Source organism: Amblyomma mixtum, chromosome 3 (genome assembly GCF_055824585.1).
Source record: "Amblyomma mixtum isolate Tamu chromosome 3, ASM5582458v1, whole genome shotgun sequence".
NCBI lineage: Eukaryota > Metazoa > Arthropoda > Arachnida > Ixodida > Ixodidae > Amblyomma > Amblyomma mixtum.
In genome coordinates this window covers 396,432,264-396,459,592 of record NC_143014.1, presented here as the reverse complement: position 1 = coordinate 396,459,592, position 27,329 = coordinate 396,432,264, and the positions used below count along the sequence as shown (strand labels likewise).

At 48.0% G+C, this 27,329-nt stretch overlaps 2 protein-coding genes and 1 pseudogene across 2 annotated transcripts; 2 read left to right on the top strand and 1 right to left on the bottom strand.

Moving 5' to 3' along the window:
- Window positions 1–2,446: 2,446 nt before the first annotated feature.
- LOC149357275 (uncharacterized) lies at window positions 2,447–26,401 on the top strand. Its single transcript, XM_089584486.1, has 4 exons — window positions 2,447–2,630; window positions 2,714–2,823; window positions 14,401–14,906; window positions 26,244–26,401. Exons 1-3 carry the CDS (start codon window positions 2,501–2,503, stop codon window positions 14,812–14,814), a joined length of 654 nt encoding a protein of 217 aa, XP_089440612.1. The 5' UTR covers window positions 2,447–2,500; the 3' UTR covers window positions 14,815–14,906; window positions 26,244–26,401.
- LOC149357277 (uncharacterized) lies at window positions 6,900–8,986 on the top strand. The gene is made up of 2 exons (XM_089575387.1): window positions 6,900–8,026; window positions 8,948–8,986. The coding sequence occupies exons 1-2, from the start codon at window positions 6,950–6,952 to the stop codon at window positions 8,984–8,986; spliced, it is 1,116 nt and encodes a 371-aa protein (XP_089431513.1). The 5' UTR covers window positions 6,900–6,949.
- Window positions 19,427–21,349, bottom strand: LOC149357276 (uncharacterized; annotated as a pseudogene).
- Window positions 26,402–27,329: the final 928 nt, after the last annotated feature.

Here is a 27,329-nt window from a genome sequence, read left to right as displayed (position 1 = left end):
ATGCTTGTGCTTTTCTTGTTGTGTTGGTGTTCTTCCTTAACTCACCGTTGTTTTTATTCTCCTTCAGCTCCTTGACCTCACCCTGAGACATGTTCAGGCTTGATATGACATGTGCACTAGATATTACACGTGTATGTGCATGCTATGATAATAACTTGCATGCCCGTTAAAGAACCCCAGGTGGTCGAAATTTCTGGAGCCCTTCACTACGGCGTCCCTCATAGCCTGAGTCGCTTTGGGATGTTAAACCCCAATAAACCAAACCAATAACTTGCATGAAGCAAATAAAGCAAGTGTCTTGCACACTGCATTAGCTGTTTGTGATGTGGCATCACCCTCCACCTTCACTATCCCCCTCTATATTTGTCCCGTTCCCGAATGTTGAGTAGCATATGTGAAGATATCTTTTTCCAGCCGACTTACCTCTCTTGACATCACACGTTGCCCTCTTACAAGGAATGTTGCTGCATTGAATTAAAGGAGCTGCCTGGTGCTGCTGTAGATGCATTACTGTTGTCCTACAGCAAAGGAATTATCATCATCATCATCATCATCAGCCTGACTACGCCCACTGCAGGGCCTCTCCCATGTCTCTCCAACTGACCCTGTCCTTTGTCAGTTGCCGCCACTGAATCCCCGCAAACTTCTTAATCTCATCCGCCCACCTAACTTTCTGCCGTGCCCTGCTACGTTTGCTTTCTCTTGGAATCCACTCCGTTACCCTTAAGGACCAGCGGTTATCTTGCCTTCGCATTACATGCCCTGCCCAAGCCCATTTCTTCCTCTTGATTTCAACTAAGATGTCATTAACCCGCGTTTGTTCCCTCACTCACTCCGCCCTCTTCCGATCTCTTAACGTTACACCTATCATTTTCCTTTCCTTAGCTCGCTGCGTTGTTCGTAACTTAAGCTGAACCCTCTTTGTTAGCCTCCATGTTTCTGCCCCATAGCTGAAGGAATTATAGGGATGGGCATGACACATTATGTTTCACCTCTCACATTTGGTGTGTACTTGCATCACACGAGTGGTGTAGCTGCCGATATGCCCTTGGTAAGTGATGTGTGCTCATTGTTAGACAGAATTAACGAGATTGAGGGCCTTTTCAAACATTGAAATTAAATAGCATTATTGAGAACTTTTTTTTATTTGAATGAAATAATGTACCTGCCACTCTACACCATGCATTCGTGAGGTGCTTTTATATAAAGTCCGTTAAGTCTGCTTGCAGGCAGACTTAGTTAATGTTCACAAAGCAAAAGATGAGTTCCATGTCCTATTCAGATTAAGTGAAACGCCAACACTGTGAAATACATGCTTCTGTTGAAAGTGGACTTTTAGCTGTGTCTGTTTTTCTTTAAGTACTGGCGGGAAACAATATCTCCCTATTTTGCTATCGCATTTGACGCTTTTGATAATAAGACGTACGCGCTCATAGCGTTGCACTTGACGCGATTCACAGTCGCGTTTCGTGCGCAGCCGCTTGCAAACGTAACCAAGGGTAGCGTTAAGTTCTATATGCACCTGAAGAAGTGACACGGTGAGGTAAAGCTTTAAAACGCCACTGATGCGTTGAGGTTACGATCGAGAGCCAGCCGTTTCTCCGCCAATTCCTCTCCCCGTGACGCTGATCTCATCTCACAAGTACGGAGACGCGACACGCTGCGCGATGGCTTCGGGCAATAAGCGGTCGCTTCATGCAGTACAATTACCGCTAAACTCTTATTTCCGCGACGACCGGCCACAGGGTCTTTAGCGTCGCATTCAGCACCATCACTCAGCTAATGTGTGCGGCGAGTACGCCGAGACCGCCGCCGCAACGCATTTCACCGTCCATCTCTACGGCGCTACTGTGCTAACTCACCTTCGCGCCGCAACTCGGCGGTGTTTTTTGTACTTGGCGCCAAGTAGCAGACGATACGTTTATTTTTTTGTCATACTTTTTTTTTATTCTTCTGCTGTTACGCACTTTCGCACCGCCTCGATTCACACGTCACGGGTATGCCCCGCTCATGGCGGATTGACGAATATCGAGAATCGGGCCCCGGGGGCCCGATTCTCGATATTCGCCATTAACGCCGGCCCTGAAGGTGCCGGTGGCGCCGGTCATGGCAAAAATCGATAATCGAAACTGAAACGCGAGCAGAAAGTTCAACCAAATATATTGAGGAAAGAAGCAAATAAATATCAATCGTTAGTTGCTTTTAAAACTTAGTTTATAAATTTAATAGTAAAGAAGAACTTATGAATTATTGGTGAAATTAAAATATCTTTACACGCACGTACCATCGCCTTGTCAATTTGTCGCCTTGTGTAGCTGCTAGCCAATACAAGCTAGAAAATTTGTCAAGGAACGCGGCTGTGGTACTGTGGCGCTTGTCATGTAATAATGGGCGTGAGCGTCTCTATATCTTTCAACCACGCTTTTGGCTGTCGTTGGGAATGGTCCATGTCCTTATCAAATCGACAGAGACAGAAAAATGGGATGTGTATCCTGGCGCAATGCACAATGCGGTCGTCGGGTTCCGTCTGCTAACGGAGCCCGGCGCCATCAATGATGTGCGGGGCGCTGTAGAAATTTTCAAATGGAAAGACGGCGAACCAGCTGCTACCGCAGAGGTCCTCGATATCGGTAAGTGGTGATGAATTTCCTCATGCCAACGGCTCTTGAATCAGTTTGCTTGTCGTCGGTATTTACAGTTCTATTTGTTACAGGCAAATCGCGCGTACTCGAGAGCAATAAGCAAGCGCGCCTGGCCTCAGCTGGCTTGAATGACGAAGACGACGTTGTGAGCGAGTCGCCAGAGTGCAGCGCTAATGAAGAGGTTAGTGGCGTGGCGCTCTGCCTAGTATTTAGTTAATGAATTGTGTCGATGGCTGTCATCCTATCAAGCAGAGCGTTGAAAAAGTCTCGGTTATTGGAGATTTATGGCGCACTTGATCGCGCTGCATGGTTTTTATGGCGCTGTTTTGCGAAGGCTGTAAAAACTGGCACTTACGATGCCAGTGTTATTTGTCTCGGATGTGCACGCGATGCATACCGACAGCGCACGTGATTTCATTGACAAGTGCCCATGCGTGCGCATTTGCAGGCAGTGCATGGGACGGTCGTGGTATGAATGGTTACTGTATGGTATGTGGAGTTTAATCTTTCCAGACCAGCATGGGCATTGAGGAACACCGTAGTGGAGGGCTCCGGCTTAATTTTGACTTTGTGGGGCTCTTTAACGTGCAGTGATATCGCACAGTACACGGGCGCCTTGCGTTTTACCTCCAAATGCGGCCGCTGTGGACAGGGTTGATCCCAGGGGTGCGATTACGAGTCGCTTTCAATTTTCATCTCAATTTTTGAGACTGTGGCGTCAAAATGACGACGCTGTGAGGCGCTGACCGCGGAATCAACCAATTAGCAGCGAGGTTGCGGTGGCTAGTAGCAGGGCTCCGCCCCAGAAGCATTTATTTGCACAATAAGGGACCGTATGCTAGTGTTTTGCTGTAAACACGCCGTTAATGAAATGAACAATCGTTTATTTTGTTAACAAACCATGTTTCAAACTCAACAACATGAAGCAAAACAAGAAGCGTCCTCAGTTTTGCAATTAAGTTTGCTCTTCACTCACTTTTGCTGCCGCGAGGGTACACTGACGCTGGAAAAGCATCGGGTAGGTGGCGTGAGCTGCCGCCCGATTCAAAGGATTCAGCCTTATCTGTAGCCTTATCCATCCACCCACATGTTCAGCCATCGTAAACATAGTAGCCAGAAAATCATCCAATTCGACGGCTGCCTTTTTTTTTTTACACATTATGTGGAATCAAGGTACTGCGCAGACGCCTTAAGTGCGTGGAAAAATCTGTTTGAAGGCAGTGATTGCTACGGGTCTGCCGAGATCAATTTACAAGGAGTGCTTGGCTCGAAAACCGACGAAGGCAAGTTCGCACTGGCAAGTCTCAAACCTCGCACGACGGATTTCGGTCAATTAGTTACGATTTCCAAAGCGATTTTAAAGCGCAGAGGGAGCGTAACAAATCGATTTAAACCTGTGAACCCGCTTTCAAAAGCTATATTCCTGTGTCTGATTCATGCCATTTTCCAGCAGGGCACCATAATAGGTGGACATAATTGTTACAGTATAGAAAACAGCTGGCAAAATGTGTAGTTATACTGTCACTGCAGTTCTTTAGATTTTCGTAATCTGCTCTTTCAGAGTCTCACTAGGTTCTGAAGAAACAAAAAAAATTGTTGAAGACTGAAAGGGATTAACATAAGTTGCACAGTGCGGCCGTGCCACCGGGTAAAGCCTTTCCCATACAGGTTTTGACATCTGGATGGGAACAGGGTTTTACCATACACACATGTGTAAGGGCTGCTTTCCTGAACAGCCGATAATTAAAAACAAACTCAGGAAAGAGCAATTACTTTCCACTTGTGTATGGTTTGCCTTGCACGGCATGTTCCATGGGGCGATACCGGACCCATGCCAAGAGTATATTTCATTTAGGCTCCACCCAGAATTGCTATTGGGTGGTGGCTTTGCAACCATGCAGCAATATCTCTGTGCTTTTGAACTTGTCTTGCCTACTAATATGCGTTTGCCCCAAGAAAGATAGAAATGCGAGCATAACTTCTACATCCGATACTAAGTGAAGCCTATTCTAGCAGAAGTATTTCCTGTAGCGGCATGCTTGCTATCAGTGCGTTAGGCAACGGTGGTCTGTTAGCTCGCCCGGTGTCGCTTTTCCTGTCATGCTTCCCATCAGTGCCACTGTGGAAGCTGCTTTGAAGCTAGTTGCTCCTTTGGCAGCGAAGCTAGTGGATATCTGTTCCAGGCGAGAGCCACCTTGCACTGGTGGCTGTGGGTTACATGCGCTAAGTGTAGCTTCAAACCATCACCCAAACCACTGCAGTCAAACTTTGGTAAAGCTAACATGGATGTTACCAATTGTTGGCTATATTGAACTGTTCCTAGATATTTTGAAAAAACACAAGCAATTCTTGCTTGACATATTGAATTCAGTTTGCCATAAAACTGATGTATTGAACTGTCAAGCACCAAGCTGTGCCCGCTTTGTTGACTGGTGGCAGGTTTTGCCTTGTTAAACGAGTGACTGGTGGTGCCGGTGCGGCAAGCGGCACAGTTCACACTTTATCTTGCACTTTTTAACAGCACCACAGAAGCTTAGTGGCGAGAACTGTTGGTAGCCTGGCGGTCAGCATGCTTTTGCAGCTCTCGTACCCATCAGTATTGTCCCGGAACTAGCGGCATGGCAGTTTGTAGCCTTCCAGTAGCTATTCCATCTTCACGTCAGCTGTCATGGCAGTGGCGAAAACTGCAATAGCTTTCATTCTGTCGCTTCATTTTTCACACGACACTGCTGTAATGTAGGGACGCCACCCTAACTGGCGTTTCACCTGCCACTACTGTGTGCTGGTAGTGCTCTGTGCGGGTGCCTAACTGGTATTTGGCACGGTTTGAGATAGTGCTAGAGCTTCGGGAAAGGTCTCTCCCAGTTGCCATTCATCCACTGACGCATTGCACTTCTCCTGCACGAGTTTTTAGTGAAATTTTCTATTTCAGTTGTATTGAACTATTCAACGATTTTTAACTGTTTGTATAATGAGGTTTCATTGTATTATGGTTCACAGAAATCACTTTGCTTTTCGCACGGGACTCTGCCTTAATTCTTACTTCGAGTAACTTCGCTCTCCTACCAGTCTGTTTTCGTGCAGGCAGTTCTCGCCAGCCGTCCAGACTTGTGTGTGTTTGCTCAATGAAGAGTCTTCACGCTCTTTGCACAAATGGGGCACATAATCAAGGTTTGACAGTGATAACAGAATACGAGCAGAAAACTGCCGCTCTCTTGTAATGGCCACACCCTGTCTAAATGTTGCAAAACAAAAGTGTGGCTTACAGGGGTGTATACGGTAAGTCTTATTGCGAAATAATGCTTGGAAATGAGTGTGCTATTCAAATAAACATTTAGCTTTGGTTTGTTAGCAACCCATACAATTGCACTATTCTGTTACAGAAGTTTCAAAAGCTTTGTGTAATTTCTCTGCCATTGTGAACAGCTGTTAGTTGTCTGAAATTCTTAGTTGTGTGGTAACAATGTCACGCATGTTGGAGGTGCTGGCTGTGTAATAAAGATTGAGAAATACGAGATTAAATGTAAAGTAGTTACTATGTTTGCATCTTAAAGCCTAAGCTTTCAGTTTGTGATGTCCACATAGAGCTTCAAGGAAAGCCATTGTAGAGTTGTGTTGTGTATTGCAGATTTGTGCATGCATTGAGCTGTGCTAATAAAAATTTTGGGTATGGAAGCTGTAAGGAGAAATTAGTTTTGAGTAGATTTTCGCATACCCAGTCCAAAACTGGGCTATAGGTCATGTCATACTGTATTGTGCACAGCATTTTCTTGCACTTAACATTGGTGGGTTGTTATGTATACTATTGGTAAGAAATAATTAGTGCACTAAGGGTGCAATATGCAGTTAATCCCATTTCACGGAGGCACTTGCATTTCACCTGTCGCGTCAACCAATATGAGGCCGGGATGAAGCAAACATTGGGTGATTTATTGGCAGTAGTGCCAGGGCTTGATGCGCTGCCTTTAGCCAGCCGGTGTAGAAAGCAAGAGGCTCCTGCGCGAGGAGGGGGGCCAACCAGGATGCTCCTGGGTGTTGTCTGTCGGCGGCCGCTGCCACTTCTGTGCTGTGTGAGGCCGGTGGTGCTGCTACAGCAGTGTGATAAAGATGAAGTGTGGCAGGTGCGCTGCACGCACTCGCGCGCACGGGAGTGGAGAAGACGACGAAGTAGGATAATACAGACCGGCTCGACCGTATGCTACGTGTACTGTTTCATTCTAATTATCATTACTTACGATACAACATATTTTGGCGACGAGGATGCTGTTTTGATTCGGGACCTTCACGTGGCCTGCTCACCTTCCGTCATGAGCTTTTCTGGGCTTCAGCCACCACCGCCTTTCCTGCCGACTCCTGGTCGTCCTGCCCTTCCATGGGAGCAATGGGAGCTGGCGTTCCGGAATTATATGCTGGCCTCTGGTGCCTCTACTCTCGGCGCGGACAGGCGGAAGGCCATCCTGCTGAACTGCATCGGACTGGAAGGTCAGCGCATTTTTTATACCTTGGCGCCGCCGTCGTCCACTCCAGCGCCTACAGCTGCTGCATCGCACTCCGGTGACGAGGCGCCCCGCCTTGACGAATTTGATGCGGCGATATCCATCCTGTCGGTGCATTACAAATCGTCCGTGAATGTAATCGCCGCACGTCATCGCTTTCGCCGTCGAGTTCAGGCTCCAGGAGAGACAACCGATGAGTACGTCGCTGTCCTTCGCAGCTTTGTCGGCGACTGTGGCTTTGGGACTATGGCGGACGATATGATCAGGGACCAGCTGGTGGAGAAGACCTTGAGTTGCCATCTGCGTGAGCGCCTACTCATGGAAGGCTCCTCCTTGACTCTGTCGCGCGCCGTGCTCCTTGCTCGACAGTGCGAGCAAGCTTCCCGTGAAGCCAGGGAATTGGCTGAGGAGGACGCTCCAGTACATCGTGTGGGATGCGAGCGCGGATCGAGACAAACACCACCTCCGGCCCATTGCTGCAAGTGCCAAAGTAAACCATCGCAACCTGCTGCTGCAATACCAGAGCGCATGTGCTACCGTTGCGGTTCTACGGCCCACCTGGCGAACAACCCTGCATGCCGAGCCCGCAACCGCAAGTGTCGTCGGTGCGGCAAGATGGGCCATTTCGACTCTCTCTGCAAGTCGTCCGACCGTCCTGTTCAAGTTCAGCAAGTTGCAGATACTGCTGACACATCGTCGATGCCGGATGGCTTCAGCAGTGCATCTATTCTCAATGTTGAAAGTAAAAAAAACGGAATTTTCGCCTCGGTCCTGATTGAAGGCAAGTCCATCCGCTTCCTGATTGACACCGGCTCATCTGTGTCAATTATTTCTGAAGACCTATACCACCGATTCTTCGCTGCAATTTTCCCGCTTAAACCAACTGCAGTTCAACTATTGGACTATTCTAAGTCTCGGATTATAGTCCAAGGCTGTTTTGTTGCCAAAGCCAAGTTTCACGACCGTACCGCCTGCATCCTGTTGTACATTGTCTCGGGAGGCACAACGCTGCTGGGTCTGGATTCCATTGCAGCCCTACAAATGAAGATCAAAGGTGCATCGTTGGAATGTCTTTCTATGACACCTGATACGCCTCTGTTACCTCCTGAGCTACGTCCACACTTCGAACATCTCTTCTCCAAGGAACTCGGAGTTGCTCCTCTGCAACCTGTCGCCTTCCCAGAAAAACCTTGGGATAAGGTTGCCATTGATATCGTGGGGCCTTTCGATCAAGCTCCCAGTGGCTGCCGCTTCGCGATTACTCTAATGGATTATTATAGTAAGTGGCCAGAGGTTTTCTTCGCTGATGCCATCACAACTCAAACCGTTCAAGAATTCCTGCTTGGCCTTTTTGCTCGTGAGGGTTACCCTCACGAGATTGTCTCTGACCACGGACCTCAATTTTCATCGATGGCCATGCAAACTTTCCTCCGCGAACGGGGGATATGCCATTGCTACTCTTCAGTGTACCATCCCCAAGCTAATGGACTCGTGGAACGATTCAATCGAGTGCTTAAGTCCTATATTCAGTTGGCTATGTGCGAGCGACGCGACCTACGTAGAGCTATTGTGGACTACCTCGGTGTCTACCGCTGTATGCCCCATGCCACGACAGGAATTGCACCAGCTGTCCTACTTCATGGCCGGTTGCCCCGCACAAGGCTCAACGTCATAGGACTGCCGGATCAGTGCTTCTCAATGGATCCGACAAAAGCACTTAAGCTTTTGCGGCAGAGGCTTGAGGAGAAGCAAGCGCAGTACAAGCTTTATGCGGACCAGCGGAGTGGCGCCAAGTGTCGTGACTTTCAGATTGGCCAGTACGTGCGGGTCCGCAAACCAAATGTGTGAGGCACACTGTCAGCTCGGTTTTCGGAGCCTCGGAAGATTGTGGAGCAGCGTGGACCTGCATCTTATCTGCTGGATGATGGGCGAGTGTGGCACTCATCCAAGTTTTCTGCGGTTCGCCCAGAAGTGTAGTAGTTCAGCAGCAACTGTCCTCCCCAGCTCCAGCGGCCCTTTTCGCTGATATTTCGCCGCCTATCGACGGCAACAGAATGCTGCCGCCCAGTTCACAGTCCGGAACCGTGGTCCAGGGTTCTTCTTCGGACGCGCCTTCAATCCATCTGTTGCCAGCCGCTCAAGTTAGCTGCCCGGGCCCTTCATCGCACCTGATTTCGCCCGCTCCGGAATCGGCAGCCGCTCCTCAACCCTCGTGTAGTACATCCACAGCGGCAACTGCGGCTTCACTTCCTGCGCCGCCTCGCCGAAGTACTCGCAAAAAGAAGCGGCCCGTATGGTTCAAAGACTGACATCCGCTAGACATTTTGTTTTTTTTAAGTGCGGCGGAAATGTGATAAAGATGAAGTGTAGCAGGTGCGCTGCACGCACTCGCGCGCACGGGAGTAGAGAAGACGAAGTAGGATAATACAGATCGGCTCGACCGTATGCTATGTGTACTGTTTCATTCTAATTATCATTACTTACGATACAACAAGCAGGAACCGCCCAGCAGAGTTGGGAGCCAGAACGAGACATGTCGCTCCTGTGGAGTAGCATGGGGAAGATGGCGCAGATGGGCAGCCAGCCGCTTGCGGCAGAGAAACCGCACAGGAAGGTGTACTGGGGAGCGCCCTCTATAAATGCTGGCTTCAGGCAGTCAATAGAAGTGGAATCAGGGCGTCCATGACTGTCCATGATAAAAAAACTTAGGCTGTCGTTCGACGACTAGGAACGGGCCATCGTATGGTTGCTGAAGCAGTTTGCGGACGCAGTTTCACCAAATGAAAACGTGAGTGCAAGTTGAAAGCTCAGGAGGAATGTGCGAAGATGGACGAGTCTGGTTGGTGTCGAGGTGCAGGAGCTCGAAGATGACTTCAAAATCTGCAAAGCTGCGTCATTATCTGTGGAATTGGGGCCTGTAGAGGAAACACTGATGTCGAAAAATACACCAGGAAGATGGAGGGGTTTCTTGAAGAAGTTTTTTCAGCACTACAAAAACGAGGACACAGAAAGAAGTACACAGGACGGGCGCTGTCCTCCATGCTTTGGCACGGAGGGGTGTGCCAAAGACAAGCTCTGCCGGAATGCAGTGCAGATCTTGATTCAAAGTAGTCCGGAGGCTGAGCAGAACGAGTAGTAGGAATGTAGTCCAGTGAGTAGTATCCAGTTGTGCTTTGAGGGCTGTCTTTAGCGAACAGTGGAACCTTTCAGTCATGCCGTTGGCAATAGGATGGTAAGCGGTAGTGCAAATTCGGGATGTTCCAAGCAGATCCATAAGATTCTTGAAGAGGGAAGATTCAAACTGGGGACCACAGTCGGTGGTGACAGTGTAGGTAACCCCGTATCGAGACACCGAGCCAGCGATGAACGTTCTGGCGATGGTGTCACAGACCAGCGAGTGAAGCGGTCGATGCACGTAAATTTATAGGAATATTCAGCAGAAGGTGGGCAAGGGCCCAAGATATCGATGTGGACATTATTGATACATGTTGATGGCAGAGGGACCAACCCGAAAGGAAATGCTGTGTGTCGCTGTGTTTTAGACTTGACATGCCAGGCAAATACGGGCCTAGGAGCACTAGTCTGTTGATGCCAGGCCATATGTAACGCTGCATAATGGGATGCTGCGGGGCGCGAATTCCAGGACGGGAGAGACCGGGGAGGGCATTGAAAACAAGGCAACGAAACATAGAGGGAACCAAAGGGTGGGGAGTACCTATCGCTGTGTCGCAAATGATGGGGACAGGGAACGAAGGGAGGAGAACTTCCCTGAGAACCAATGAGCTGGGGACCATGCGAAGGTACTTGATTTCCGCGTTCTTGTGCTGTGCTATGGTGAGGGCGGCGAAGTCGTGGTTGGCTGACGAGGCGGCAGAAGTGAGCGAAGCAGTGACACGTGACAGTGCATAAGCCCGGGCGTTGTCAAGGCCTTGAACAGGTCTGATGTCTGTTGTGAATTCCGCCACGTACAAGAGATGATGGATTTCACGTGGCGAAAAATTACTGCTCCTCGACTTGATGGCTTTGATCGGTGACAATGTGGAACTGCTGACCTTCAAGGAGGGGCTTGAAATGTCGAACGGACATGTAGATGGCTAAAAGCTCATGGCCGAATGTACTGTAGTGGCTTTCAACAGGGGAAAACTTCTGAGAGAAAAAGGAAAGAGGGCTCCAGTCGCCATCCTCGAGCTGGTGAAGTACGGCTCCAACGCCGGTGTCTAGAAGCATCGGTCAAGGGGCGTAGAGGTGCATTAGGACAAGGATAGGCCAGGAGGGCGACATCGGATAGCTTCTTTGGCAGCTTCGAAAGACTCTAGAGCGACGGAAGACCATGTAAGTTGTGTGCAGTTGGCTTTCTTTCCTTGAAGTAGGTCCGTCAATGGTTTGAGGAGGGCTGCACTGTGCGGGATAAACCGACAATAAAAATTGATGAGGCCAAGAAATTCGTGGTGTTTGCAAATTGAAGAAGGCTGCCGAAATTCTTGAATGGCCTTGACTTTGGATGGAAGAGGATGGCTACCCGAACTGTCAATGCAGTGGCCGAGGAAGTCGAGCTCCGACTTACGGAAGTCACACTTGGCTCTGTTGATGATGCCATATTCAGAGAGATGCTGGAAAAGTTGTAAAAGGTGTTGCAAGTGCTGTTCAGCATCGCCGCTGAAGGCAAGGAGGTCATCCATGGACGCCATACAGAACAGACAGGTAGACCCGGAATCACGGTGTCCACAAACCGTTAAAATGTTTGTCCGTAGTTACGGAGCCCGAAGTGCATGCGGATGTATTCGAAGAGGCTGAAGGGTGTAATGATGGCAGTTTTGGGTACGTCAAATGGCTCCATGGGGATTGGGTGTTAGGCTTTGACGGAGTCAGTTTTAGAGAAAACGGTGGCGCCGTACAGCGATGATGTGAAATTTACGATGTGAGGTAGGGGATTACGGTTCAGAACTGTTGCATTGTTGAGAGCGTGGTAATCTCCACATGGGCGCCAGTCCCCTGGTGATTTTTTCGGTACCATGTGGAAAGGTGACGCCCAGGGGCTAGAGGAGGGTCAGATATTGCCAAGCTCAAGCATGTGCTTGAACTCATTGCGAGCAATCTCGAACTGGTCTGGAGCAAGACGCCGAGGTTTAGCGTATGTGGGCAGGCCAGTGGTCACAGTATGGTGTGTCACCTGATGCTTGATGCACAGTAAGAAGTGGGATGGGTGGAGCATGGACGGGCATTCGTTCAGGAGGGTCTCAAAGGCAGACTGGGGTATGCGGGGTATAGAGACAAGCGGTACTCGAAGAGAGAGGCCCTGAACAGTGAGGTTCGTCGTGGTGTCCACGAGACGCAGCGCATATCGACCAGCAAGTTGTAGTGGTGCAGGAAATCAGCTCCTAGGATCAGATAGCGCACGTCCACGACGAGGGAAACCCACAGAAATAGACGTCAGTGGCCCAAATTTAGTGTGAGGGCATGCTCGCTGTACGTAGCGATGGGGGTGAGATTGGCAGCTTGGAGTTGTGCGCCAGAGCGGTGAAGGGGTGTCGATGTAAGTGTGCGGGGTAAGACGCTCACTTCTGCCCCGGTGTCCACAAGAAATCGTAGGCCGAAAGTGCGGTCGCGAATGAATAAGCGGCTGGCCTCCATTCCAACAATCGCCGCTTCTAGTGGCGCCCGTGGGAGTTTCCCTGGAAACGACGGTGGAGCACAGCGATGCGCCTCGTCCCCGAAGGTGCAGTGGTACCAGCACTGGACGGCTGGAGTAGGTGCTGGTGGGCTACGCCGGTGAGGTTACAGCCGGCGGCAAGAAGGAGAGCGAGTGTGGGAAGTGGACAGTGTGGTGAGCTGATCGGACAGACGGTTAATCTGGCCGTGAAACTTGTCATAAAGGCGTTGAAGGTTCTATCGGGGGAGGGGAAAAGATGACGGCGTGGTGAGGGGTTGTGACATAGCGCCGAGAGAAACCGGGGTACAGGATATGTCCATGACGGAATCCGTACGCTTGGCGAGCTGCTCCAAGGAGCGACGAGGCAGCGACGAGTACCATGCGAACTGACGAGGGCAAGCGGTGCAGGAGCAGCTCATGCAGGAAGGCTTGGTCGAAAGTGGCAGCCTTGTCGCCTAAGAGCTGCTGGAGCCGCCATAACAGCTGTGTAGATTTGCGATCACCCAGTTCTTTGGAGGAGATGAGGATGAGATGAGGCGGCAGTGGTCTGGCACTGTTGTTTGCTTGATGAGCGCAGCAGTCAACGTTTCAAAGGACGCCGAGGCGGGGGGGTCTTATGAGCAGATCATGTACCTCCGCAGCAAGCTCGGGTGGGAGTGATGCAGCATCGCAGTGAAACTTCTGCATCTGGGAAATGATGTGCGCCACAGAGAACTGGCTGCGTTCTTGAGTGAGCCACGGCAACCTAGAATATGGGAAGGCGAAGAGACAGCGTAGAAATATGTCCAGAGGCGCCATCACCGGACAGGGCAGTGTTGGCTGTCGGCGTTGGCCATCCTGCGTGCAGGTGTTCAAGCTGACGTCCGGAGCCACCAGTCTGTTGTGTTAACCAAAATATGAGGCTGGGATGAGGCAAACATCGGCTGATTTATTAATGCGTAAACATTGTATGGCTATGTTGGCCTGAGCTTGTCTGCATGATTACGTCCAAACAAATGGGTTCATGCGAAAAAGAATAATACTATCGGATAGAGCATCAAAAACCTCTTACGGGAAATCGGGTGGTTGAGGTGGGTGAGTTAGTTAATTAATTAGGGCCAAAAATGTCAAAAAGTGGGCGGTGCCGGTGCAAAAGTGGTGCCAAATTCGAAAACTCCGTAAGTGTGGCACCACGTGAGCGGAAGTGTTCGTGGAGTCAACGCATGGGCCAAATTTGAAAACAGCGTGGCTTGTAGTTTGAAAACTGAGATGGGCAATTGATGGAGCTTGATTAAGTAAGACAAATAATTGTGATATCGATAAGGTATTGATAACTTCATCGATAAGTGATCGACTTCCGGTTTGAGGATCTCGACTTCCGGTCACGAGTCTCAGTTGACATGAAAAGTGTAGAAGTGTTGCATTGATGTCTTGGTGTGACATCATAAAGTGAGACGTCATGCTTGGATATTCCTCCAATGCGAGTGCCACAGTGATCTATAAGGTTTTAGTGATGAAGGGCAGTAGAAGATTTGTATATGGGTATACACGCAGTGCATAAGAAAGGGTATTTTCTGCCGCATAGAACATCCTCGCGGATGAATCTGCTTGTCCCTCTATTCCTTAACTCCAGGTTTACGAATCTTCATTGCCATGGAAGCAGCGCAACATTTCCGAGACCTACACGATTTGCTGTACCCGAGCTCGAGCCACCATTGCCACGGGACTCGCCGCCTTCCCATTGGATGCTGGTTGGGCAATGAAGGTGGCCGCCTGTTGTTCACCAGCCAGAAATCTCTGGTTGCTGCAAGCAGCACTCTATGCCAGGCGAGGATCTCGGGTGCCATGGTCTCCAGATTTGGAGCCTTCAATACCTCGGACTAGGAGATATGCATCATCCACAACAGGGACACAGTCTGGAAGCTCATTCACATGTTCCCCAACACCAGGGTACTCACCCTACCTCACGACGTCGTCAAGCACGCTGAGGAGATTGACGAGCGTTGCAGGGGCGAGTGGGCACCGCTGGTGGAATCCTCTCAGCTAAGACAACTGCTGGGAGGCGTCGGGGGTCAGCGTGACGGATGTCTCCTCTTCTCCAAGAGAATGGTTCAAGCAATCCTGCTGACTTGTCCACAGGTATGTCACGCAGTGGCCTCGCTGTTGTGCACGTACAATCTTGGTTCGCATTGGAGAGGTGTTGAATGTGCAACTGATGTGTAAACGCTGTGAAAGGGACATGTTGCGTTCCGAGAAAGCGGCTTGAACATGCTTGCACTGGGCATTGTAGGAGGAAGAGGGGAAGGAAATGACTTCTATTACCATTGCAGGACTTGCTATAGACTGCAGTACATAGGTGTGGCACGCTGGTGAACTCGAGGGTATTTGGCGAGGTTAGTGATTGCTTAGAGTACGTCTGCACAGTACTCAAAGATCACAGTACAATTTCAATGAGCTAGCTGCCTTATCGCGACCTTTGGTATGGTCCATAGTGGCCAGAGCGTGCGTACAGTACCATGAGGGTGCGCAAGCAGTAAATCATCAATGCGAAAGCAGTATGTGGCTATTTACGCGTCAACAAAATATGTCCGTAAAACATGTCCCTAATTTTGTCCGCACGTTCCTGTTGTTCTATAAAGAGATATGGAAAAAAGTTTGATTGTATCAGATAGAGGAAAAAAATTTGCTATGGGGAAAATTCGGTTCATTTGAAGTAATTAATTAATGAAAGCCAAAAAACCCACCGGGACATCGAAATAGTGAGATGTAAAAACAGCCACAGACGTCAAAATGGCACCGGAAACGAACAAGCACAAGGGACAAAGAGTGTTGAGGAGGTGTCAGTGCTTTCGCATTCCTCTAATGCGGTCTGCTGGAGTGATCTCAAATTTTCTTGCCAGTAGTCCCAGGGTTCGATGTGCTGCCTTGAGTCAGCTGGAACAGCATCGCGAGAGGGTCCAGTGCGAGGGGGGGGGGGCCAATCAGGATGTCCCTTGGTGTCGTCTTCGTCAGCAGCCACTGCCACTTGTGCTGTGTGCGGCCGGTGGTGCTGCTACACACCTGCTGGGCCACACCAGGGGATTAACCACATCATGACAATCAGCTGTTGCCATCGGCTGGAAAGGCTCTTCTGAGGAGTGTTTGCCGCTTCATTATTGAGTTGTATTGGACTGTAGAGTATGTATTATTATGCACTTGTTCGTTGAAACCAGGTCTTTGGCTTACATTGCACTGATGGGAAGCTAAACAAAGGTCCTGCACTGCACTGCTTGTCAGAGAATGTCTTTGTAATGAACGTTTTGTAATGGTGCTACATTTGTGCAAGGTAAGTAGCTGTCTTGCTATACTGGGTTCTCAATCTCTAGCCTCTGGGAATCTCAAACAGCTTTCAAAAGGTACTCAGGGACTCTGTTTTGACTTTATCCCTTCCTGCCTTATCAAAAAGAAAAACAATACAAAGAACCCAGTATTAAAGCCCCTGTTCTAAGAAATGCTTTATCTTGAAAATAGTGCCTTTTTTAACTCACTTTCTTGTACAGTTTTTGCAGCCCTGCTTCTATAAATTCTCACCAGCCATACGTGCAATGCATTGCACTGTAGCTTTTAATTTACTGTAATTTAATTTACAAAAATGTTTGCTTTGTATTGGTGATTGTGATTTACAGCAGCAAGGCTGTAACTAGCTTTCTCAATACTGCTGAACATTTGAGACAACTCGCACCTGACTGATTGTTGTCTGTGCCGAGCTGTTTGTGTGCACATGCATGTGTGTAGTGAGTGGCACACAGAACGCGGTGAACTTCATAATGTTATTAAATTTGCTGTCTACTATAAAAACCGGAATATAGGTCGAACTTTTTTTCAAAAAACCATGGCAAAAAGTCGACCCCCGTTTTATATACCGGTCATTGGCGGAAAAACTACAAAAGTCTTGCAACAATGTGCAACTGAAGTCAACAGCCTCCATCACCGTCGCCATCAGCAGCAGCGCAGTATGGTGATGTTGTGGCATCACCGTTTTGCGTTTCCATTGTCACAAAGGTATTTTGGTTTGTGGCTGGGTGTTGTCGGCATGGCAATCTCTCCCCGCAGAGATGGTGCATAAGCCGTTTAGAAAATTCAGCATAAGCAATGCGCTAGACGGCACAGAGGATGATACTCTATGGGACGTGGGCAGCGAGAAGCAATTGTCATCCGACTCGAGTTCGGACGACTCTATTGACTCGGAGTAACGCTTGCGCACTTTGTGCCCTTCTCTGTACGGTACACCCAGCCAATTCTTTAACAGTATGGCACGACCATTGCCTCACGTGTTTGTCAGCACCTTATCACGGAGGGGCGAAAGAAGTGAGAGTAAGCGCATGTGTATACATGTGCGCATCTCGCTTGTTTCGTCACTAAGTGCCGTTAATAAGGCGCTGAAAAGCATGCGGGTCGATGGTCGTGCAATAGTGTTAAAGAATTGCCTGGGTGGGCATACGAGGAGCATCTAAATGAAAATAAATACTGTCACCATTGCGCAGTCGGTTGAATCGCATATGTTTGAAGGTAAGGGTGTCTTTCGGTACTTTTGCCGTTGAAAAAGTGTAGTGGTCCGCGAAGAACGAGGCAGCGCCTGGGTCCGCTCACACCATAGAGTTTCTTACTATTGCCTAGAGGGAAAGCTGACAACCTGTCTATGGGAGTTTGCATGGAGGCCCGTCGTGACCACTTCAGCCACCATGGGCGCTCAAAGCATCATGGGGCGGTGAGCTACCGACTGCAGAACTACAACTTTTGGCCAAAAAATAATGCAAAAATAAAGCTGTTAGATAACTACGAATGTCCTAACATTCAATATCCTGCCTGTAGATTGCAACAAACGAGCAGAAAAGCAAGTAAATGCAAAGATTGCCCAAAGTGTGAGATGGCTAGCTTTCCTATTGGCCAAGTAATGAACACTACAAAAGCTAATATTTCGTAACTAACAGGCGCATTTTTAAAAGTAAATATGTTTTCAAAAAAAATTTAGTTGCTTAAATACTTCAAAAGGTTTTTTGATATCATTTTGGAAAAGTGAAACCTTTTATTGGCGTCGTGTGCCTTTGCGTTGTCACTACTATGGCTTTTGCACACCACGTTCCCGCGAAAGTCGTCTGCGCACACACGAACAACGTTTTCGGAATGAAACGTCCTAGTAGTGCCACTCCGTGCTCCCGAAAAATTACGACTGTGCCGCAACAAGTAGCTCACTGCACCATGATGCTTTGAGCGTCCATGGTGGCTGAAGTGCAGCGCCGCCAGCTTTCCCTCTAGGTAATAGTAAGAAACTCTATGGCTCACACTGAAGTCCCCCCTGCACTCTTTATTGGGTGCTTTATATATACAACACGTAACACAAAGGTAGTGCCCTCTGGTAGTCTGTTAGTATTCTTAATCGTGTTAGTAGCGCCACATCGCGACATCACTACTGTTTCACTGCCGTTGAAACAGATTTTTTTCATTTTTAGAACTGGTTAGTTGGGGGGTCAACCGATATACCGATTTTTACGGTAATCAGTGTCCGGGTTTTAGAAGCGGCTTTACACAGCACAACACACAAGAGACAAGGAAGAACTGACACGACGAGCGCTGACTATCAGCTTAGGTTTATTTAGCTTTACATGAAATATATAAGGAAGGAAGTGGTACAAGATGAGATAAAATGAGACCCGGAAGCACATGCAACAGTGAACGCCCACTTCCGCGCTGTTATGGAGGCAAATAAACAATTTCTTTTTCAAGCAATGTAACAGATGGTTTGCCGACAGAACTGTGACCCTTAAGCCTGATAGCCGTCGCCTCGAACACCTCCCCTGCTTTCCGAGATTTGTATTTTTTGATTGCGTGTGCGTTGCGCAACAAAGGTGCCCATTTCCTCGATTCGCAATTCTTGCAATGAAAGGCTAAATTGCTGCCCGTTCCGGACTGTAGTGATCTAGTGTGTTCACCCATTCTTGTGCTTACCTGCCGGCACAAAGCGCTAAGCCTATTCTGCACAGAAAAAAACAATGCGAATACCTGTTGTGTTTGTTGCATTGCAGTTTATGGCAAGCCCCTGTAATACACTGGGCCCTTAAGGCGAGACGCTCCGAAACAGTTTTCTTTTAATATTGATGCCAGATAAATGAAAATTGCACCAGTTATAGGGATCGATCTCTTTCTAATTCTGTTTTTATTTCCAAGATAGCTTGATGCTTTCATTTTTAAGTACCATGCACAAGCGAAAAACTGTGCAGGCTAATACACCTGCTGGACATGCCAGTGAGCACGAGAAGACAGTGTAAAATACTCCACGAAGTGCAAATAGGCAAGGAAATGGTGCACCTCTGTCATGCACCATTTTACAAGAATTTTGAAGCTCATGCTACCTTTTCAGAAGCCAGTGCATAAATATTTTGGGACCTTTCATGCTTATAAACATCACCAATTGTGTTGAAACCTAGATACTTGCATTCTACCTACCAAATTTGGTATTGATCCGAGTACAACATATACACAAAAGGTTGCGACCAATGCCATTTTTGGTCCAAAATAAGGAGTTGAGAAAAACGCAATCGAAAGTTGCAAATGTTGTTGAATACTGTTCTAGTTAGTATATCTGCATGAAAATTGGAGACAATACTGCCCAGGCCATTCTCCTAGAGCATACAACTTTCGTATAGGACTGCACCGCATGTTGGTTCCTCAGAGCTTTTCTTGGCAGCATCCTGAAGACAAGCCTTCTTGGCTAGATGGCGGTGATGAGCCCTTGCTTCAGCTGTCTGCTTTGTGGACATTCTTGGAATTCTGCGCTTGTCACAATTCTTGCCTAGAGTGAGTAGTTCTCTTGAGGGAAGAACACCCAGTTCCTCCAGCACGTTCTCAAAGGCCTTGTGTCCTTGATTAAACTATAAGAAAAGTGATGTTGCCATCTCCACAGCTGTGCATGAGGCAAACCTTGTCTTGGGGCACAGCAGCCAAATTTTGCTATTGAGTGATTCGGTTGCAGTTTGCGTTTCCCCCTTCACACAACGAGAGAGCAGTTGTAAGCCTCTTATATGTGGGCAGCATTGCCTTGCCCTGGCTGTTGGTGAGAACGGGGGTGTGTGATGGGGCTGTCTGACCCAACGCTTCTGCCCTCTTGAGCTTGCACCATGAGTCCTCTTCATCTGGGCAAAATTTGTGGCTCTTGGCTGCATCCCTCGAGCATGAGTGGAAGAAGGATGCCCAAATTGCATAATACACGCCATGCACACTTCCTGTGTTGGCGGTGATGGCTACTTGAAAGTAGGTTTGCAGCTTCTGGATGACTGCATCTGTGAGCTTCTGGCTTCTTGGCATTTTGAGCTTTCGCAGTGCACTCCCAAGCCACTTGGAAACATGGTTAGTGCAGTCCTCTTTTGTGATGGGCACACCGTTGTACACACTTGGTGCTGAAACAGCTGGAAAGGCCTTGCTGTCTCTGTCGCTTTGGAAGGTTGTGAATTTCAGGGAAGTGCTGTAGGACTCAGTCCTATTCAATATCCTCGGAAAGCCCGTTGTGCTCTAAGCAATGCGGGCCGGGTGATATTATTTTTCATTCGTTTTTTACTCGCCCACCGTAATTTTTGTCCATATCCTCAGAGCAGCATTTGCCTCCATGGCGTGTGCTGAACAATCAACATTTTTTTTACACACTGGCATGTGGAAGGCTTGCCATATTTCCTCTTCCCTTTTATCTTCAAATTCTATGTGGGTACTGCAGCTCTAACAGTAATTAGACAAAACTTCAAAGTCTAGGCAAAGCCCTGTTTCTACAGAAATGGTTGTGGCTACACCGTTATGGCTCTTATGGCCTCTTTTTTGCGAACTGCCATCAAACACGTCAGCTTTATCGGCAGATCCAACTTCCTGGGCTGTCACTTTGCGAGCCAACTCCAAGTTCTCGGCCACTGCCTTCGTAGCCGCGAGGTGTACCTTCTTCGTGATGGCGTTGAACGATTTCTGATGCATCGGCTTTGGTAATCCAAGAAATGCGCAAAATTGAACGAGTTGGTTGTGTCCTGCTCCAACAGCGCGCGGCACAACCACGGTCTTGACGTTCACGGCGAAGCTCTCCCTAGCGCTGGCAGATGGATGCGCTTCACCGTTGTAGTTGCACGCTGCAATGAATACGTTGACGAAATAACGGATGTCGGATATGCTTCATTGTTGCAACGCAACTCCAGAAACGACGCGAGTCCTTTCCGCTTCCCAGCCAGCTCTTTGATCGTAAGTTCGCATCGTCCGCACTCCGGGCATGCTACGCCGCTCACAAGGTCATTCACGGTGCCAGTCTCGCAGATAAAAGCACTCGCTGACTCTTCACCACCCCTACTTTCATTTTTGAAGAACCTTTTCTTTTCCGACGTGCTAACGAAATTGTCAACACCTTTGATGAAGTCCGTACATCCAGCTGGCCCCAAAGCGTCAGAAGCATCGCCTCGACCGAGGTTAGGCTTAGCTGCCGCGGGCATCACTGTCACACGCCGATTTACTTTGCTGCGGGTTCCCTTGAATTCATGCTTCGCTTGGAACTTGACACGTTTCTTCTCGGCATCCATGCTAACAATAAGCAGAAATATTTGCAATAGCTTGTGAAGTACATAGGAGAATGTGCGCATTGCAGAAGAGCAGACGATGTATTGCCACTTCGTGAGCTAGGAGCCAATGGCGTGGCCACGATCGAACCACGTGATGTGGAACCTCTCTGTTTTGACGGTAGACAATGCTGTTTTTATTATTATTTCTTGGCAGTTTGCACAGTGGCAAAGCCTGCCTCTGGGAGAAAAAAAGCGTAGGCCTAGCTCCTCACGCAGGCCCAGTGCAGTAAGATTCCGCGATTTGTCGCCTCACATGCTTGAAAACGGGTCAGATCTACACCTTTTCTAGCCACCGCGAGTACTTTAACAGGGGTTTTCGATAATTTCCAGATCACTTATGGGTCTGATTTTTGCATGCATGAAAGAGAAATGTTCAAGTTTACTAAAGCAGTCAAAAACACAAATGATTTTTTTACTGAAAATTGTCGTTTTTCGACCCGCGTCTCCCCTTAAGGAAATCGAGGCGCGCTTATGCCGGCATCACTTAGCCCTACTGATCTCTGTCTGCCGATTGCATTGATGAACACTTTTATGAAAGGCATTCATTCTAGCATGAAGTTATTGTAGAGAAGGTAACAAGATTAGACATTTCTATTGTCACCAGTGGCTAACTTGAGAGTGCTTTCCGCTGTGACTGCAGTGTTGTGCATGTTAGGCCTAGCGACATGGAGCGAGTCAGTGAGCAGCGCGCTGTCACCCGGTGGGGCGCATATTGCAGCTGCAAGCATGTTGCAGGTAAACCTTTATGTTGCAAATTCATACAGACAGTGCAGAAGTCTGAACAGAAAGCTATAGTGTGTGCTACACTGTTAGCAAAAAAACACCCAAAAGGAGTTTTTTACTCCTATGTATGGTGTATTTTATTTACTCCTTTATTGAAGGGAGTGTTAAAGGGCAACTCCGGCGATTTTTCGATGTTCATCGATTGAGATGAAATTTTAAGACTATTCTTTATGGTAGTCTGATATCATGTAAAATTTCTCACCTGAAAGCGGCATAGTTTTTTCGCAAGCGAATTTTTAAGACAAGCGCTCCTCGACGCGAGCGGCACACATTGATGAGCAACTTCTACAGACCACCCTGTACTGTGACGTCACTGGCGGGGCGGCGTGTCAAGCTAGTCGGACGCGCGCTGGCATTGGCAGTGCAGGGGAAAACTGAAAATTGATTTTGAGGAAAGTAAATGACGCAGTAACGGACACCCGAACCGGGACGTAAGGGAGGAGTGAAAGAAGGAAGAAAGAAAGAGGTGCTGTAGTGGAGGTCTCCGGAATTATTTCGACCACCTGTGTAATTTCATGCCATCTCAATGTGCCTGATGTGATGTGTACGCCAGAGTGATGGGTCACGGCAACTTCTGATGTGCTGTGGGCTGCACAAATTCTTCATCTGTGACAACGGGCGTGATCTACCATAGGTTTCCTGGCGATAAGAACCTTCGCGACAATTGGGTGAGAGCTGTCCGGCGTGTCAAGTGGTCTCTGAGGAAGCATTCCCGCTTGTGCTCGGAACATTTCGCGCCAGATTGCTATGAAGACAGCGTGTACCTCAGAGGGAGCTTTGGACTCGTGAAGGCAGATTCTGTGCCAACGTTATTAGAGTACAAATGCCCATCGCAGCGGCCAGCTGCATGAAGCGCGGCCGTCAAGAGGAAGCGGACCACGGAGAGCGCGCTTAAAGTATGTTGGATTGTAGAACTGTAGCTGGCATGAATTCACTTCCAAAAGCTCGCCGTCGAGACGAAGCTTTGCGAAGGGAGGACTTTTGGTTATGCATTCCCCTGTAAGGACGTTGTGCACCGTGGCAATGTTTCGGCAGCAGATTCTTTCATCAGGCTGGGTCGGCCGGCACTTGCCACACGAACAGCTGTCAGTAGGAGCATCACATTAACTTTTGTTCTGACGACTGTGTCACAAATGCATGCACGAGAAATGACTCAAATACTTACTTCTCCGAGTTCAGACCGTCTCCGTACTGCAGGTGACGCGGCCTGTGGTGTGACTCGGCTAGCTCGCGCGGCGGAGGATCATACCTGAAAGGCGACTCATCCAGTCCGAAATCGTCGAATGAGTCGTCTTCTAAAGACTCGCTGGTCTCGGAAAAGCTGTTCTCCGCGCTTCAGCCATGTCGACAGCGTGGCTTCGAACTTCGCATCGTGGCGAACCCGCTAGTTACGTCACAGTCAATACCGCACGAAGGCACCTCTCCGGTTTCGGTTTTGTGGTTTCGGTTTCGAGTTTTGCATTTTTTGCTGTTTAAAAATTATTTTGGGGTTGCTTTTGAAAACCTTGTATCGTACATATTACAGGAGGTTCTTAGGAACACAAAACAGCCATTAATTTAAAATGGCTGAAAAATCGCCGGAGTTGCCCTTTAAGGAGTGAAAGGGAGTAACTTTACCCCCATAAAAATGGTGGTTTTTGGGTGTTTTGTGGTAGTTTTTTATAACCACCTGGGTGTTTTGCGAACAGCATAGGGAGTATTTTTTGCTGATTTGGAGTTTTTATGAGTACAGAAGGGATTATTTCTTTGCCATTATGGAGTTTCGTTTGGGAGCGTGTGGCATTTTTGCGGTGGTTTTGAGCCTTTTTACAGCAGCTTGTAATGGTTAATGGGTTCTGGTTGAATGCTTCATTTGGAACAAAGCCTCCGTTTTCACATTTAGAGGAAACAACATGAGTAATGTTGTGAAAATGACTGTATTGCTTCAAAGAAGTAAAGAGGACACAAAACGAAATGTACAGGTTGAATCGATGTTGTGCTCATTTAATATATATATATATATATATATATATATATTATATCACAATAAGATAAACGTACTTGGTTGCTAGAAATAAGATCCGAAATTGAGAAACGCTTCCTTTAAGTAAACATTTATTGGGAGTCGACGTTTCGTACAGAGCCTGTCCTTTTCAAGACTCGGGACAGGAAAGGACAGGCTCTGTCCGAAACGTCGACTCCTAATAAATGTTTACTTAAAAGAAGTGTTTCTCAATTTTGGATATATATATATATATATATATACTCACACATTAATGCCTACCTGGGTACGTTAGGAATAGCAGCATTGTTATTTAAAACATAACGTAAATGGGGGAAAAATGTAGGCAGAAATAATGTGGAAAACATAAAATCAGCAGGTAAGTGAATATGCCTTTAGGCATGTGCATAGCACAGTAAGTTAAGAGGGGAAGAGGATATAGAGAAAGAAAAATATACTGGGAACTACAATATGACAGGTAAAAGTGAGTAATAATAACTGGAAAAGTTTGGGCGACTACTAGCTGCTTCTCCTCTGTTCACAAAGCCTGGAACACTACTTAAAGGGTTCATGCAGCAGGTAAGCTTCATAAATTGCTTATGAAAGGCTGGAGACACGAAATGTTGTTTCCTTTGGAATTGTGCCTGAAGCATCAATAAACACAGATGTCTACATCAAATCGCCCACATGTTATGCTTTTGTCCAAGCAGTCGAGTAGTAGCTGTGGTGCCACAAGTATGTATAAGGTCACATGAAACATACAAAGAGTGCAGTGTGACAGCTGTTCATACACTCGCCATCAATCCAGCTTAGAGCGTTTGGGAATTGTTGGAGCAAAATGAAACAACTAAGCAGCAATTGTAGTTTTTGTGTGCGTCACATGGTCTCATACCAGCTGTGACACCGAAACCACCACTCGCTTGCTGGAACTGAAACTGCATGAAGGGAATCACTGTTTTGTATTTACTTGGCACAGGCAGAATCCACGTGCTGGTCCATGTTCACTGATGTCACATTCAAAATTGTGAAGAGAATGGAAACAAAAAAGCGATGTCCGCGCCTTTGTAAAACAGCAAAGATAGAACAGCGCCAACAGGCCTCTTTGCAGGTTTCTGCTCATGTCTTGTATGAGGGAATGACAGATTATGAAAAGGGTCAGAAACTGGGAGCACCAGCTTTAAAAAAATTAATAAATTCAAGTTCCTTTACACATGGTTTTGTGTTTGCAAGGTTTAAGAAAGCATGCTCAACAAATGTAAGCATTCAATGAGCCTTTCTGGGGTAGGCAGTGTGGAAAACTCACAAAGCTGCAAAAAGGCATGACATGCCAAACAATGTACTTCACACATCAAAAAGTGGCTGTCTGTAGACACAGAGAACCATCATGTTCTCGGAAACCACCAAGCATGGAGTCAAGCAGGGGTCCTCCTCTAAATGCAATAATAGACTAGAAATAAACTACCAAATTAAAAAAATATAGAAAGTGAAGACAGTGGCAAGAAGCATTCATACTGAGTTGGTGCAAAAATGCACATGGGCACTACCGAAGGCACAGCCTTGTCATTCCTTGTTCTCCCTTTGCATCCTTGTACATTTTTGTGGTGGTAACAGTTGATACAAATACAGTGAAATATTTTTCTATGCAGTGTGCATTTTAAATGTTGCGTGTGTCATTGTTGGACACCAGTTCTAGGCAGTCAGTATGATTTACTTCCAAGAAAAGGCAAGCATAGCAGGGGGCGGCAGAAAGTTAGGTGGGTGGATGAGATGATACCCCTGTCACACGGCCGACTCTGAACTCCCTTGAACTTCCTTGACCTAAAGGAGTGCAAGGGAGTTTCGCCTCGAAGGAGTTGTCTCCGTGTCACACGGCCTGTAACGAGCTTCTCCTACGATCCGCCAGGGGGCTTCTAGAAACCTGGAGGAGTACCACCATGAAACAAGAACATGGCTTTCAATCAGGGCTGTCATGTGCAACGCAGCTAACTGAGTTCATTCATGACATTGCATCCGGGATAAACGACTGTTTTCAGATAGACGCTATTTTTCATGGCGTGGCCTTAACGAAGGTTTTTTCGCTGTTTCTTCCAGGGTTCACCCAGAACAGATAAGGAACCTCGAGATGCGGATTTGAGGAAAAACAAAAGGATCATGGTTAAAAATACGGATGGGCAAATTTTTTATATTGCAGCACGAGGCCGACACCCACTGCAAATAAATCGCTTGGCTGGAACACATGACGTGGCGATACGGAGGGCAAATAAATGGAAGCGTTGATTGGCGCCTGCCATTTTTCTATGACTTGGTATCTGGGTTCAAGTCTGCCGTCAGCGGAGGTCGTTCCTTCGCTGTCACGTGGCACGACCCTGTGACAGCGAGATGTCACGACCAGAGGAGAGCAGGGGCCCCAATTTGTGCGACGTGCTGCGCGCAAACGCCAGCACCGTGCCGAGGAGACAGATGAAGAAAGGTAAGAGCGGTTGGCTAAGCAACGTGCCTATGCCGCAGAATGGCGAGCCCGGAGGTGTTCTACAAGTTCTTTCTTTCAGTCGCAATAACAAGGCATCACGCCGAACGGGTGGTGGCGTTCCTCCCTTCCTTTACGGTGCGGTTAGGGTGTCCACCAGAGAATTACTGCGCCATTTCCTTTCCTCAAAAAGCCGGTAGCCACGCGTGACCTGTAGACGCTGCGCACTGCGTTCCTTCAGTTGGAGGCGCTGCGCGCTTTCGCAACCTATCAGGCTTAACCAAAGCTAAGCCCCCGCCAATTTTTTCCTTGCATGCTTGTTCGTTGAGCCATGAGTGACGAGAGCGACGCGTCAAAAAAGTTCGAAATCGCCCTTACTGTAGCAGCGATTTCGTCAGTGGACATAGAAATTGACGCAGCAATGGAAAGGATGCACTTGATCAAGCAGCAGTTGTTGATCAACAACAGCACACTCATTGCACTGTCGTCATCACCGCGCCGTGCACGAAGGCAAGTGTGGGCTTACCATCGAGATGGGGGATGGTTCGAGAACGTACTGCCCAACTTGGGATCACAGTCCTCCAGACAATCGTTCCGGGTGTCGGAAACGACTTTCCGACACATTTTTGATGCCTGCTGACCAACGATGATGCGAAAGGCAAGGAATATGCGGGAGCCTGTTCCCATAGAAAAGTGAGTGGCCTTGGCCC

Coding starts and splice junctions, on each gene's coding strand:
- LOC149357275 (XM_089584486.1), top strand. CDS start 2,501: ATGCACAATGCGGTCGTCGGGTTCCGTCTGCTAACGGAGCCCGGCGCC. Junction 2,631..2,713: donor CGCAGAGGTCCTCGATATCG/GTAAGTGGTGAT, acceptor TATTTGTTACAG/GCAAATCGCGCGTACTCGAG. Junction 2,824..14,400: donor AGTGCAGCGCTAATGAAGAG/GTTAGTGGCGTG, acceptor CCTTAACTCCAG/GTTTACGAATCTTCATTGCC.
- LOC149357277 (XM_089575387.1), top strand. CDS start 6,950: ATGAGCTTTTCTGGGCTTCAGCCACCACCGCCTTTCCTGCCGACTCCT. Junction 8,027..8,947: donor TCCCGCTTAAACCAACTGCA/GTTCAACTATTG, acceptor CGTGACTTTCAG/ATTGGCCAGTACGTGCGGGT.